General features: G+C 37.5%; 1 protein-coding gene across 3 annotated transcripts in view; it reads left to right on the forward strand.

The window, feature by feature from the left end:
• Window positions 1-16443, forward strand: part of TOX (thymocyte selection associated high mobility group box) — a 189299-nt gene that overhangs the window by 93953 nt on the left and 78903 nt on the right. For all 3 annotated transcript variants that reach the window (XM_081874366.1, XM_081874367.1, XM_081874368.1), the window contains exon 2: window positions 12882-12947. In XM_081874366.1, coding sequence (XP_081730492.1) covers window positions 12882-12947 — 66 coding nt within the window. The remainder of the gene's footprint in view (window positions 1-12881; window positions 12948-16443) is intronic.

The raw sequence follows: 16443 nt of genomic DNA on the forward strand, positions 1-16443 counted from the left end.
GTTACATGTTCCACAAAATGGTATGACCACAGTTTACAGAACCTCAAAAAGCAAGGTCCAAAAGAGAGCGGAAAGAACAGGGAAACTGAACTCTTCACGTATACTTGTCACATGAGCAGTCTTTGCCAGGCTTGGTTCAGAGATAAACGTGACTGCTGAACTACTGTTTCCTAGATAGAACCATGCAGGTTCTGTAGTTTTTTGTATGGAGGTCAAGTACTTATATATTCTAATTCTGTGAATTTCAAAATGTGTATTGTTTTCAGAAATATATTTCCCTTGCACTTGAAGGTCACATTGAATGAAGCTGTGGGACAATGCTAGAGAACAGTCTTATTTTTCTAGGTGAAGTAATCACATCCTCTGGGAAAATAGAAAAAAAAAGACTTTGCACCATTCTTGGTTCATAACTGAGGATGAGAAAGACTTTCCAAAGGAAAATAAGCCAGAATATGAACTTTTCTTGCTGTGGCCTTGTTAGGCTGCTACCCTGCATATTGGCCAGTCTGCAAGAAATCCTACTCATTGTGGCTAACTCAAGTGTCTGAAAAACCCAAAGTTAGGAAACTAGATACATGTATGTGGTTAAGTTTTAATTAGTGAGATGGATTCTGTGTTACTAACTATCCACATAGATACTGGGGAAAGCAGGTCATTTGAACTGTATCCTTCCTCAGCCTTTTCTCATTTCTCATCCTCTAACAAAAACAAATTCACTTTCATGATGAGTCAGTTAAAGATATTAATGGAACGCCAAATTCAAGGAATCTACCCAAGAGAGGGTGCATTCAGACAGGATTATTGCATTAGTTTTCCTGGTTATAACGGTAGTGCTGCTGCACAATTTATATATTGTGTTAATGGTTGCTTTATGATACTGTAGCTTTTTAATCAATATATCACTGCGTTTATTACATTTTAAATGGCAGGGGGGAGTGTATAAGTGTCTAACCACTACATCACACTTTTGCATACAAAAGATAAAATTGTTTAATGTGTATATGACCTTCAACATACTTTATGCAGCCACCGGGTTCAACTGACAAGCCAAGTCTGGTGAGAAAACAGATGCATACTTGAGAATCCTATGTATGCCACCCTGAATTTGCAGATTGAGAAGGCAGAAATAAATATCAGTGCACCCATGAATTGTAGTGTGCCATAATTGCACCTGTACATTGTGTTCACTCTTTTGGAAAAAAAAAATGTAGCAGTGGAGAAACTTGAGATTGTGGAGAATGTAGTTTCCATAATAGTGAAGTATTATTATTTATTAGACTTTTCTGGTTTTGGTTTCCCAAATGTCTCCAAGCAACCTGCAACACGTTTAAAAACATAAACATAGATAGGTTTTATCATTGTGTAAAAATATCAAAATACATAACATTAATTAAAATATATAAATACCAAAAAAAAACCCTTCCCCAATATATTTTTGCACAGAAGGGAGAACTATGCTGGCTGTGGCCTCTCCCATGCTTTGGATTGTGAGAAGATAAAAATCTAGAAGAGAAGAAAGACATAGCTCAGCTATTCTCAACAAAACATTGCCTGCTCTTCCTTTGGCATTTCTTAAATTCATTATTTTTCTTTAATTTATTAAATCCCAGACTGTAGTATAGACAACCTGAAGAAGTTCTCACTCATAAAGAGTTCTCATCTACCATGTGACCACTGAACTTTCTTTCCCCTAAAACATAATGCAAAGTGCCAAGGGAGGATGCTTGGTGCCAGGTTATTTTGTCTTTTGGCGGATTAGAAAGTGACGGTTCAGCTTCTGCTAAAATAAATAAGTGTGTAAAATTTACTAGACATCTAGGTGCATGTTGTGCAAACGTTGTACAAATTCACAGTAAAAGGAAAGAAGCTAACTCTGTTAATGAAGGAAGTTGGACAAGCTAATGTCCCACATGAAGACTCTGCTAGACACCTATCCTAAACTCTTGAACAAGCTTGTTCTTCTTTTAATGAGGTTCCAGATTTGCATACTTATTCAGGAAAGTGGAGTAATTTGGGGATGTTCTGTAGATTATATTCTCCTTCTCACATGTCAGATAATCTGACATGCTTTATACCATGTCTGGTTATTTGTCCATCTATCCCAGTACCATCTACTCAAACTGGCAGCAGCTCTCAAGAGTCTCAGACAGAGTTCCTTCTCATTACCCGATCATCATTTATTTATTCTTAACTTGAGATGCCAGAGATTCAGCCTTGGATCTTCTGCATGTGCACTGCTACTACGTTATGGCCGTTTCCAAATCAATATGAATATAATCAGCAGATGGCACAGAAACCTGAAACTCTGGATTAAAATGACAGAAGTGATATATGGATAATTGGCAAAGTAAAGCTTTGTGCTTACACACACACACACACACACACACACACACACAGTTATTGACTCTGTTGAAATACTTAGACTTTTGTGGGGATGAGATACAATGAGAGTTCTTGATGCTAAGTTTGAATACTTTGGTTAGTGGAGAGATGCTTGCAGCGTTTGTTTTAAAATCTAAATGATTCAGAATGCCTTGACCTGGAAAAAGTGAAATGCTGCAGTTAAAATGGCCCCCTGTTGTTGGTCAGGACACAGCAGCTTAATCTGTTGCTCCTGCTTTACCCCCCATATTGCTTGCAGATGTGTAAGAGAAAATTAGGCCACTGTGGGATTTCTGTCTTTTTCTGAGTTGTTCCCAGTGCATGTAGTACAGTAGTCTGAAAGAGGTTCCTAGCGAAGCCCCACAACTGTAGGTCTTCAATAAATCCTATTAATTCAATACACAGAAGGGAAAGATCTTGTAAAGGCCAAAGCAGTGAATAATCTGGCTGGTTTAACACAGTCTTGGCTCTGGCATGGGGGAACTTGGGCAGGCTGCCCTTGATGATGGCACCCAGGTGCCGTCCATAACTTAGGCCTCTCCCTACTTGCATACTTGTGAGTTGACTTTATCCAATGGCGGTGACCCATTGCAGAATGACCACTGCTAGCTAGGTATATCTGCTTGCAAGCTAGTGCAGCTGGGAAGCTAATGGCTGTCTCTACCACAAAGCTCAATGTTCTGCAAGCAGGCTTTTTTTTGCTGTAATGGGCCTCTGCTTCTGGGTGAATGGGAGGTTGGTGGGTCCCTCTCTGTCACCCACATTTTTTCCTGTATGGTGATATCTTCCACAAAAGGAGCTAATATAAGAAAATAACAAGTTAGTCCAAGATGCAGAGCATTTAATTAATCCATCACTGACTTATTTTTTATTTGCTTGAAGTGCATATCCACTTTCCCCACCATGTACAGTGGACGCTCAGGTTGCAAATGTGATCTGTGCGGGATGCACATTAGCAACCCGCAGCCTTCGCAACCAGGGTCTGCGCACACACGGGTTGCACTTCTGCACTTCTGTGCATGTGCGACCCCCACAACCCGGAAGTAAACCGTTCCGGTACTTCCGGAATTCGGTGGTCTGTAACCCGAAAAAACGCAACCTGAAGTGGCTGTAACCCGAGGTATGACTGTATTCTAAATGGTTCACAACTGGGGGAAGGGGATAATACTAGAATCATCACTGTGATTATTTTTCTAAGATACTAAGATAAATGAAAGAACTAATACTGTATATGACCCTACAGAAAGCCATGCCCCTGAATGGAAATCCCAGATGCCAGGTGGAAAACACACACACACAAAAAGAAACCCAGAAGCTTCCCCATTCCTTCCAAATAGACAAGCAAAGAAGAATTATTGCTGAGCTCCAGAATGAGGTTGTTCTATAGCAGAAAAGGTTCTCCTTCTAGCAGCCGATTGTCATTACACAGATGGATGGTACCATGAAGCAGGTCCTAGTTTTACATGCAAAGATGGAGGAACAGTCCTTGTCATTTATTTTCAGAATTTACAGACCTAAAAAAGCTGCTCATTTAAAATGCAGTAGTTTCTCTTCCCATGAATTCTGTTTTTAAATGAATGATCATATTTATTGCTCTAAGATGTTTACAACAAGGTGCTTTTGGGATTCTACAAAACTAATCTATCCTTGAAAGGTTGAGCACATCTGCCAGAATTGGGAGGCAGCTTCAGTGTTGCCTGTCCTCTTCAGATGTGTCTGATTGCTTTCATCTCTATATTCAATAAACAGTTTATTCAGTGTTTCAGGATTTCAGTGGTCTTTTAAAAAATGCATTTAACCCACAAGGTCAAAGGAAGATGAAATCCCACAGAGAGGGTGCATAGTTCACCTCTGCATGCCCACAGCCTTACACTAAGCAATATGGTAGCCCACCCTGTGATGTCTGATATATTCACCATGTCTCTGTCTGGACTCTCCTTCTCCTCCACTTAGTTTGATCCTGCTTTTGCTAGCCTGCTGTGCTCAGTGCTGCATCTTCATTCACTGCAGAGAGAGATGACAATAATTTTGAGACTCAGCCAGGCACTGACACATGCAGCTCAAGGCAGAAAGCTAAACAGACTTACAACCTCTCTTAAAGTGTTGCATTAACTTCTGTCACAGGTACAAGAAATGAATGAAATGGAGGCTTGACCTCTGTTCTATGGCTTCAAAATTCATTCTGCTTGTATTGCACATTTAACCAAACATTCAACTCCTCTATATTTCCACAGGTTCTATAAGAACAAATTAAATGAGAAGTAAACACTCATAATTTTAATAATATTTATGTTTCTTAAGGATTGTTTTCACCACCAGTGCTATAATATGATCTTTGTGATTGACTGGAAGCAGCTTCTATGGTATTTTCCATATAACTGGCACCAATGGTGAAATCCCACTGGTGATCACTTTCATTTCAGGAGATTATTCTTCTTTTTTGTGCTATGTATACATAATCAAGTGATTAAATTGCACGGCAAAAAGGAATGTTGGTATGATTTTAATATTGAATCAGAATTCCTTTTTATGGTTGTTTTCAATTAATGTACATACATGATCATACATAATGGTAATCTGTAAGAAAAAATAAGTACTGTAAATTATATGTTCTGTATATAATTTGTATTTGCTCAGAAGTCTAGATCTTTACTTTAAAAAAGCAATGACAAGCAAAATGGAAGTATGGCAGAGCAATAGTATCAATAGTCCATAAATTGGATCATGTTGTTTAGATCTGGAGAATTTTGTCAGCATTACAACAGTTTACTTAATGATCAAAATGTATATGTGCTTTTAAACTCATGTAAAACTATTAAATATATATCTTTATTTTTGTGGAGCAGCTGAACATGAGATTGGGTTCTTAATCTGCATATTATTTTTCACAAGCATGCTCCTGCGAAAGGACTCTGTTTGTTCTGGAGTCATTTTCTGAACTTTTGAAAATTGATACATGCTGAAAGAAAAAGAAAAAAATCCCAATCACACATGCCTCAGTCATGAAACATGGGAAATGCAGCAGTCATGGCTTATTGATTTATTACCGGTAATTGCATCTATGTCTCACCTTTCCTTCAGGGAGCTGAAGTGGTGAACATATTTCTCCCCCACTTCAGTTCATCCTCTCAACAATAGCACCATGAGGTAGGCTAGGGTGTGTTATAGGAGAAGAGCATGCCATGAATAGAAGGGGAATGGAGTCTACACTACTGGCCTTGCCCATGGCATAATGTGCCTCTCCACACAATGAGCACAGGCATCTGAACTTTGCATGATCAGGGTTCCATACGGCACAAAAGCCAAGCACGTAGAGTTGAATACAGTAGCACTTCTCCTTTAAGATGAACCCTAGGAGATGATATGAATAGATAGATGATAGATAGATGATAGATGGATAGATAGATGATAGATAGATAGATAGATAGATAGATAGATAGATAGATAGATAGATAGATAGATGTATTGTCAGAAACAAAGGCTCATGCCTTTTAGGGTTTTTTGTTTATTTTGTTTACCTTCACTTGGAAATTTCATGCTGCTGTGTAAATCACATGAAGTATTGCTAAGTTAGGAGAAGATTCTGTTTCAGTTTTATAATGACATATCATTTACAGAGCCGTTCTGTTTTTAGCTATAATGGTTTCTGTAACAAGATCAATTTTTCCCCTTTAGCCTAATCAGTAGATGATTTACTTCTGTAATCTACCTTTGCTTCATCCATATTTTTCCATTTCTGACTAGCAAACCCTAGAAATTGCTCTTTCTGGATCTGGGCTTTGGGTTTGTTTTTTAAATGACTGCACTTTGAAAGCTTTTTTGGGATTAGTGTTTTACAGAAAATATAGGTTAAAAACATTAGTAACCCTCCCCAAACACATTAAAATACAAAGGATCACTAAGTGGTTATGGTTCATATTCTCTCTCTCTCTCTCTCTCTCTCTCTCTCTGTGTGTGTGTGTGTGTGTGTGTGTGTGTGTGTGTGTTTGAATTTTGTAATACTGTGCTTCCTAACAAATTGCACTATAGAGCAAAATCTTTCCTGTGTTTCTTTTAAAGAAAATTATATGCAGCTAATAAATCAAATTATAATATTGGCTAGAAGGCCAAAAATTGTAGTTATATCTAAAACTTGTGAAAATGGCTACTTTAGGTCAGCATAAGCAATCAAAATGTGCTGTCTGTTTAGAATTCTTAAGCCATTTAAAGAAGAATATACTAGCAGGAATAAAATAAAAGGAAAAGAATAATGTTCCAGGAAATATGTTTATTTGAGTTGCTTGCTCTATGTCTATAGCAACTTTGCAGAATGGAAGTTGATCACTTTATGTTGAGAAGAAAATGTGACCTTTTAGGAGAACCTGTGCACTTGGGGCCATTTGTCACATCAGCATTAATCACTTGACAATACTGTCTCTTTAAGAATTTTTAACTCTCCCCAAAACCCTTTAGTGATAGCAAAGCAAGTCAGATGATAAACTTCACTTGAATACACAAGAAAATAGTTAATCCCACCTAACAGGAACTCAGGAACTCTCTTGTCCTACTTCTAGTGAATAGGAACACACATATAAAATTGGGGTTGCTTCCATATCTTCTTAGCCCATTAGTTCCAGCAGGGTAAGTGCCCTGGCTGACATCTAGGGTCCCACTCTGCATAAAGAGCAGGCGGATCCTCAAAGACACAGGGCTCCCTTAACACATTTTTAAGTACCGGTAAGTGAAGTAAGAGATATTACCATTTCAAAAGAAGCCCCCTTCCCTTGTTAAGCTCAGGGTCTGAAATAACATAAGAATACCACTGTATTTATCTCAGTGGTGTGGACAGCCAAATGAGATGTCATCCACTATAGCTTTGTTCACAGTGAAATTGCATCAAATAAATTGCCAGTTTCTCTTGTGGGAAGACCTTCTTGCAGCACCTGTTGGTTTCATCACGATCATTGTGAGGAGTCTCACTTATAGGCCATTCCAGTCTTAAGTGACTGAACCCAGGTGGAACATATCCCAACCCAGCTGGATCTCATGTGCACCTTCCCTTAATTCTTCAACTGCTTATGTTTTCCACATCCATATTTCTTGTGTCACAGGAGGTATTCAGGTTTATCTCCCCCTCCCATCCTTAATACTATTCACAAACCTTTGAATTCCTGCTGCTGTATTATAACATTCTTCTTCAGAGATGTGAAAGCCATCACAATAATCACCTGACAATAATCCTACAATTACCCTTACAGTGGTACCTTGGGTTATAAACGCTTCAGGTTATAGACACCGCTAACCCAGAAATAGTACCTTGGGTTAAGAACTTTGCTTCAGGATGAGAACAGAAATCGTGCGGTGGCAGCAGGAGGCCCCATTAGCTAAAGTGGTACCTCAGGTTAAGAACAGTTTCAGGTTAAGACCGGACCTCCAGAACGAATTAAGTTCTTAACCCAAGGTAGCATTGTATTTATTTTCCTTTTACCTTACTCAACTTATGGAAATACACAGACCTTATCTCAGCATCCTAGAAACTATCTCCATCCCATCTATCACAGTGCTGAGAAACATCTGTTTAATGAACCTGACATCCCCTATACCCTTGGTAACAATGTATTTGTTTCATTGTTTGTATTAGGTTGTTGCCCGTCCTTCACTCTAAGGTCCCAGGGCAGGTTGCAACAACTCAAATAATATAAACAAACACAAATGCAACACCATAATAACATTGATTAATAGTTTTCAGGTAGATCACAAAAATAGTTTTCAGCTGTCATGACCAGCGAAAAGGGAAAAGTCTTGGTGAGATATGTGACCTTGATAATTCTAACTCAGGTAGAATTGAAATATTCTTTCATCTGTTGATGCAGGAGTTGAGTCTTTGAGAGGTAATGTTGGCCTTGCTCTCCCATTTGGCACTGCAACCAAGGGTAATATATTATTTATTAACTTTATTTAATAACTTCTTATTGAAAAAAAGTCTCAAAGTTTCTTATAACAAGTTGAGAATGCAAAGATTCCATAACATAGCCAAAAGCAATGAAAGCATGCATGATACTAGAAGTGTTCATCTAGCAGTAATCAAGAATAAGAAAAATACCACTCCCCACCCAACTAAAGGAACATCAAGAATAGCCCCCTCCCCCCCCCCCAAAAAAAAACAACAACTCACAAACCACACAAAGATCCAGATGCCTGGGTGAACAACAATATTTTTGCTTGGTGCTGAAAAGCTGACAACGTTGATGCTAAGTGAACCTCCTTTTGGAGAGCATTGTACAACTGGGCTGCCACTGAAAAGGCATTTTGTACATTATAGGACTGCAAGGTCTTTGGTAGGATACTTGCATCCTTTAAGTAATGTTTGTGTTGGGTAAGTACTAGTCTGCCTATGTTGGTCAGCCAAAGGACACAAGGGTATATTCAACAGTTGGGACTTGCATAACATTGACTGTAAACATCCCTGCTTTAATTACCTGTCCAAAACATAAATCCTTTGTTTGGTGACCTAGTAACAAGCATGTAATACAAATGGGCACACTTAGTTTTCACTGATTTTTTTTCAGATTTCTTAGCTGGCAGTGAGAATATTGCATATTGCAGTTTGGCAAAATGATCAGCGGCCCAAATTGAGCATTTTAGACCTTTTTATCAAGGAAGTGAAATAAAATTTACTGATGGGGGAGAAATAGCAGAAACTTTTTTGGGGGGAAAACTCTGGTGCAGATCCTGAAAACTTGAGCTGGTGGAACCATTAGAAGGCAAGATTGTACAAAGTATCAGAATTTCACTTACCATAGCAATCAAAATCCCTAAATTTTATCCACACAACTTTTTTTTAAACCTCCAACTGGAAAATTGCTAGAGCTATTTGTTAAGTGTTATTCTGCTCATAATGTTCTTTCTTTATCTCAGTCTTGGTTTTACACTTTATTTTCTGTTGCTCTCTCCATGGGTGGTCTCCCACTGTAATAGTTCTTACACCTAATTTTCTTCTGCTTGACTGTATTATATGAAGCTTTAGTATATGCAGACCTTTCATGTCCTTCACATTCTAGCTTGACATTTCTTCTTTTAAGTCTTTGAGATGTAGCATTCTAGCTGACCAGGTACATTCAAATTGCTCAATAAAAAAATATATAGCTCAGTTTGGATTTTAGTTCTCAGACACACTATTTCTGAAAACAGATAAGGATTCTTGCCATTAGTAGTGCTTCTTTCACTAGCTGGTTTTTCTTAATTAATTAATTTTTATTTTTAGTTGTTTTTAGAGGGGATAATAGTTTTCTAAAGGACTTGTACACATAAACAATGCACAATCTAATTAAGTCATTGATTACGTGGTACTAAATTGGCCTTAATTCAAATAACTTGGTTTGACAGCCTGTTTTGGACCACAATTCTCAACACAGTTACCTGAACTAAATGGGATATACTTCTGAGTAGGCATGTATAGGAGGAATATCTTGCTAATGCATGTCTGCTTGGATGTTCCACAGTACATAAAGGGTCTTACAGCCATGCTACATGACACATTCATCATATAATTTGCCCTTGAGATTCTTTTAAGAGATTGCCATGTCAGATTCAGACTGAAAACCTAGCATTTGAGGAGTGAGGGTAGGGAAGCTTTAATTATTCGCCCCTGGAGTGCTTCCAATCTGGATTGTGCACCTATACACCAACAATTTGGATTGGCAAAATTGTCCCATCAGAGTAAAAGGACGCTTTCCAGAAACAAACAAATTGCAGGCGCTGAGGAGGAGCAGTTCAGATCCCCTCATGCTAATGACCTGATTCACCAGCAGTGGTGGGGTGGAGTCACCCTCCTGACATTGGCAGGGCCGGGCTAGGAAAGAGACACAGCAAGATGAGGACTACATGTGTGTAATGGCAGGAATCTCAGCAGTGGTCAACTTGTACACTGAGATAACCTCACCACCATCCTGCCCTAGGCCCATCCAGCTAAGCAGCAGTGACTCCGGTGTCAGGAGGGCAGCTCTGAGGCTCCACTTCCCATGTGTCATCATGCTGGCAATTTGTGAAGGATGAGGTTTGCACCATGATAAAAATCAACTACTGGGTTAGTGTGCATAAGATTTTAATCAAAGTTGCAGGCACAATCACCCACTCCTTTGCCACATTAAATATTTAGTGATTTGAGTGGAAAGGGTTGACTACTTTCTGCCATACAAATTTCAGGTAAAAGTCCTACTGCAATGTTAGGGTACAGTGTTAACTGCATACTACTTTATTCATTTACAAGGTGTATAGAATTCTTCATTCATTTCAAGTTATACTAGGAATCATGCTACAGAATCCTGATAGTCTTCTTCCTATTCTTGTTGGTTTCACCCAACTGCTCATGCAGTACCAATTTAATGTGAAAAGAAAATTTGTCAGAAGTAATTTATCATGTTTGAAGTATCATATTAATTTTCATATAACAATGGGTTTCAACTAGCATGGCATTTGGAAGCCCAGATATATAAACTCAGGCTAAGTATCATATAGCTAAAGAAAGCGTAGTCAAACCAGTTAAGCCAGAGGACTATAAATATTCTTGGATTGACATCAGTCTGGCTGATGAGTTGATTCTAGTAAATTAACAGCACAGTCCCATACTGAGAGGTAGATTCCATTATATCCAATGGAATGGTTTTTGGCTTAAGAATGTCACATAAGAATCTGAATTTGAACATTTATATATGGGCAGACTTCAGGCTTGTTAGATCTAGTTTGGGGTTGTTGTTTTTAGAAATCCAGGATCTACCAACCAGAGTGTGGTGCAAAAGACATACATCTAGAAGTGAAGAACTGGGTGCCTCTGAGCACATTCCAAATTCAGGGATTATTATTTTATTCAGTATTAGAATTGAGTTCACTGCTCTTTCACACAAAAGTTCTCTGCTGGCTACCTTCATTTCAACAGCGCAGATTAGGTAGGAAAAAGACATTGTTGCTATTGTTAAACAATTGTGAGTCAGAAAACCTCACTCCAGAGTCAGTGGACTTTCTCTGGGCTGTCTAGGGCAGTAACAGACAGTTTGTTGTCTTGTAGGTACAGCAGATTAAAATTATTTTACTTTCTCCTACTGCAAATGGTTTTCAGGAAAAGTGTGAGTGAACAAGGATGGGGAGGAAGCTAGGAAAGAGTTCAATTTTAACTCCTGTCATTTTAATTCTTGTCAAGAATGATAGCAGGGCAATCCTATACATGTCTACACAGAAGCAAATCCCATTGAGTCCAGTGGTGTTTCCCAGGTCAGTGGGTATAAGATTGCATTGTAAAAAGGCTAGCTTTGCACAAGTTAAACACTGGATACAACAGGCCAGAGGGGCTTCCAAAAAAACCTAGTTTAATTAAAACTGTAATCCTACCCACATTCACTTGGAACTGTGCTCCATTCAACTCAATGGAGCTTAATGCTAATTAGACTGTATAGGATTGCATTGTTTAGTACTCTAAAATAACATGATACAGGAAAGTGATTTGGTACAAAAGGTAGGTTTTGTAACTTGAATGCTGTTGGGATAAAATCCTGGCTCCTTGTTATATACTTAAAAAACAAAACAAAAACTTTATTACTTCCTTTCTCTAACTTTATATGATCTCTTACACCTGTGAGTAAATTGAACAAAATATATCCAACCATACCTTGGAGAAACAATTTTAACAAGCATAGTACAATTCTCAGGATTTGTCTCTTAATCTTCTTCTAAAGTTAAGTAGGAAAACAATGAGAATTACATGCACATTTAGATGCATACTTAAGAGTGGAATATGAAGTATGAAATAAACAACACTTGGCGATAAAACGTGTCTTCATTTCATAGTTCTGTGTACTTGATGGTATTTATATAATAGGTTATGTAATGTTACACTGACAAAGAGATTTATCACACAACTGTATTGAATAACATGAAATGTATATCTATTCCATCAGTTTGGGGATGGTAATTTCAGTTAAGGTAGCAGAGAGTAATTTATTTTCACTCTGTCAAGTCAACTGTTGCCTTAACATGTCTTTGTTTAGCTACATATATTTACCACCTCAAATTTCTAAAGATTTTTCCTCATTTTTAAATGGGTATTTAATATATTTAATTATAAGTTGTTATTTATCAGTACTGAAACAGATTCTGTAAAGAGCCATTTTTTAACTTTTCCATTATTCTGCTTTTCTCTACCGCTTACTGCAATAAGTATACATGGTGCACAAAATGAGCCATTTTGTTTTAAAACAGATTGCAGATGAAAGGAAACCATTCATTGCCTGCTGTAATTACTAGAGCACTAATTACTCCTAATCACTGGCATCCAGGGTCAATAAGGATGACAACAGGAACATCAAAGACAAGACGTGCACTTGCAGTTACACTTTCTTTTAAACCAGGCTATAATTTTTTAATGGCGATCGTTTGTCACTTGACGCTAGAAGCGTTCAAAGTTGCTAATTTTTAATCCACAGATAGATAGATAAATAAATGTATATTTATTTCTTTTTCATTTGCAGTTTGACGGTGAGAACATGTATATGAGTATGTCAGAGCCGAGCCAGGAGTACGTGCCAGCCAGCCAGGTGGGTTAATTAATCTTCTCTGCCTTGTTTCAAATTGTAATTAAACAAATTCAAAGAGTTGCATTGCAAATGAGTGGCACTATCAGTAACTGCTGCAATCAGAAATAATCATAATTTATAAACAAAGCATTTAAGCCTTGTTTCCAGCTAATGAGATAGCACTGATAAAACGCCAGAGTTGGCAGTTGTTGAAGACACTACCTCGTTTGCTCTCCAGAATGCAAGCAGCTGTTTTGCCAGCATGATCATTCCCAAGCAGTTGTTTTACCTTTAGGAAATCCTCTTTACAGGTGCATGCTATTTGTTTATCTGACTACAGACAACTTCATCATTATAAGCCACAGGTGCCACAAATTGTTTAACTTATCGCGTTCAGGTCTGTTTGGTCTAAAGAACTGGTGTATTCAATTGCAAGGGCACCCTATTCCCCCCAATAAATTCTAACCCACCACACGGCCTGTTTAGACCTTCAGAGTTACAAAACAGACCAGACAATAAAATACTAAAAAGCAAACAAAAGTTCATGCTGAATCAGGTCTGGCTAGTCCAGACATTTGTTTCTGATGCTGGCAGGTATATATATGGCAGATGTAACATAGTATGGAATATATATATATATATTACCACACACCCACATACCCTTCATTCTGTAATTAAAAACTTTAACATGACTGGGCCATGATGTTAAATATTTTCTTTTTTAAAGCTGTGTTTAAAAAGAGAGTGTTCCCAGGAGATTACTTCCCAGTTGCCTGCTGAATTCATTTTAGAGTGCCTTTTGGAACTTCTATGATTGAACTTGCTTGGCTAAGACTGCTATAAACTCTGCACGTAGTTTTGAATAGAACTGTTTGATTAAAAATTGGGGGTGGGATATTCTTTTTTAACCTTTACATCCAAAAAACTGTCTTGACAAGTTTAGCAGTACTGTGTTAGATTAAAGCAACCAGGCATCATCTTGTTCATGCCTTAAGGGCTTTGAAGCACAAGGGCTAATTGAATTTGTTTGAAACTGTAGAAGTACAAACTCTCTGAATGATTGCTGTTACAAAGCAGCTGCTACCTTTCAGAGAATCATTATGTCTGTCTTAAATAGTTTTGAACAAAGAATGTACCTCCACATTTTCCAACTGAGCCATTTTCCTTCTGCTGATATGTCTATACTATGCATATTAAGACACCAGGTATCACTTCCTTGGGATATTTTAAGGTATTTTTAGAAGTTGGTTACACATTTTATGCCACAGGACCATCTCAGGTATTTACCAAAAGGATGCTAAAATGCCCTTTATTGATTGTGGGATTAATCTATATTTATGATTTTACTCAGAGTGTATCCATTGAAACTAGTAGACTTGAGGTTGTCATGTGCATTGTTTTCAGCAGGTATACTCTGAAAACGACTTAATGTTGTCTACAGCCTATACTTTTAAACTTTAAATACATGTATTCAAAATGCAACAAGAAAGGAAAATTCCACAGATGAAAAATGTTCATGCTGCTTCTCATGAATTTATACTTCACAATGAGAAATAAGATGAATGTACTAAGAAAGCTGAACTTCAAATTCCTTATGTTCACTAGAATGTGTTCATATTCATGGAGGCAACTTAGGGCCTTATTCTAAGGCTTTAAAAGTCAATTCATCACCTTTAGGCTAACATAAGTAAAAACTCAACTGTCAATCAGGAAAAAAGTATAACATCAAACATCTGCATAGCTTGGTAATCCAAGACAACTTGCCTCACAGCATCACTTGACAATTATCATTTCTGTTCAATTTTCAAATCAGTACATGCTTTGGGACTTATGTACTAAGTTGCTAAGTAGCAACATATGGCTCACTACAGTTCCTGTGATGTTGCTGCAAGCAAACAGCATAATTCCAGACTTGAAATGATTTCCACAGAAAGCCGTTCTTGGAAATGAGCCAGAAGTATAACTATACCATAAAAAATAATGATATTCTTTTAGTTTGTCCCAAAAGACTGTTTGATGCTGCTAAGCTTGTGTATATTTTATATATGTAAATATTGTATTCTTGGTGACAAATATCTGGTGTAATGTTATGCATCCCAGGCAGCTTTTAAAATATTCTAGCCGCTCAGATATTCATTATCACACAGTAAATGATGACGTTTTCATTAATAATTGAACTTCAGTGTGATGATATTTAAAATAGCATGGAATATGCACCCATTAGGGACTCTTTTGCCTTTGCCTCATGGCAATCTTCCATGGTCATCTGTGTGCATCTCCTGATAGTATTTTCCATGTGACATATCATGGAACTTCTTAGAGTTGAGTATTTTCTAGAAACTTGAAAAGATGACCATAGTATTTTATCAAAAGTCCCTTGGTTGTGATTATGGAATAATCACCCTGGAGAACACATCAGACATGATGCCCTACGGAATGGGCATTGCCTGTTTCTGTAAGTATCTAAGATCTAGTGCTTTAACATATAATGATGGTTATATTTGAGATTATGAATTAATTTCCACCAATTCCAGCCTCTAAATCAGTGAAACACATCTGAAAGGCTCTATAATTACTTGATAAGATGGGGCAAATTCCTTTTTATTTTTCCCCACTGCATGACCTTTGCATTTTGCTTTCTAATTTTTTTGTTGATGAATTGGTCTTCCGGGCCTGATATTGCACCCCTTTATTTTTCACACTTTTTTGTTATCCTAAACAGCTTTGATATTGGCAGTCTGGTGCCTTCCCTTTATAGTTCAATATAAGCCTGGATTACAGTTATTATTAATTTTTGTGCAAGGCTATACCTCATTAAAAATATATGTTAATTTAAACACTGTATGCTATCTATAATGTGTTATACAACTTTTATCAGCTGCAGTAGCTGGCTTCTCTGTTAATCAATAAAACAAAAATAACAAAAGCTATTATTTTATCTTCCAGAAGGCAAACAAAAAATCAATCATCCAATGATACATTTTCAGGAAAGTGCTTGGGTTATTTCCTCCCAGCTCATAATGCCTGCTTTTATTTTCTGCGTGAGATAACATACCCTTGGATGGTTCATACCCAGTATAAAATGCCCCTTAAAATATGCACTGTATGTTCTTCTGTGCTTCTTTTCAGGTGTAAAAAGTACCCTGCAGGTATCATAAAATGTAGGCTCCTTTCTAGGAAACTTTCTAGGGCAGCAGTTTAAAGATAAACAACCATGGGGAATATTGAATGAAGATGACCATCTAGGTCTATCTGTGGGCATTAAAGTATTTTGAACAACTTATTAGGCAAACGACTATAGACCTGTTCCTTGCTGCAAAGGCTCCCTCTGTAAAGTGAGCTTGACCTGTTGACCCTTGACCCAGTGAAACAATAATGATAGGAGGCTACAAATTAATCTAGTTAATCTCACAATGTCTGACATCTCAACAAGCCCAAACTAGTTACTCAAACCCGTCTTCAGCATAGCATTCAAATGATTACTCTGTGCAATCCCAGAGGTATTCATTACAGACAA

Source organism: Podarcis erhardii, assembly GCF_964252035.2.
Source record: "Podarcis erhardii genome assembly, chromosome: 8".
NCBI classification, from domain to species: Eukaryota; Metazoa; Chordata; class Lepidosauria; order Squamata; family Lacertidae; genus Podarcis; species Podarcis erhardii.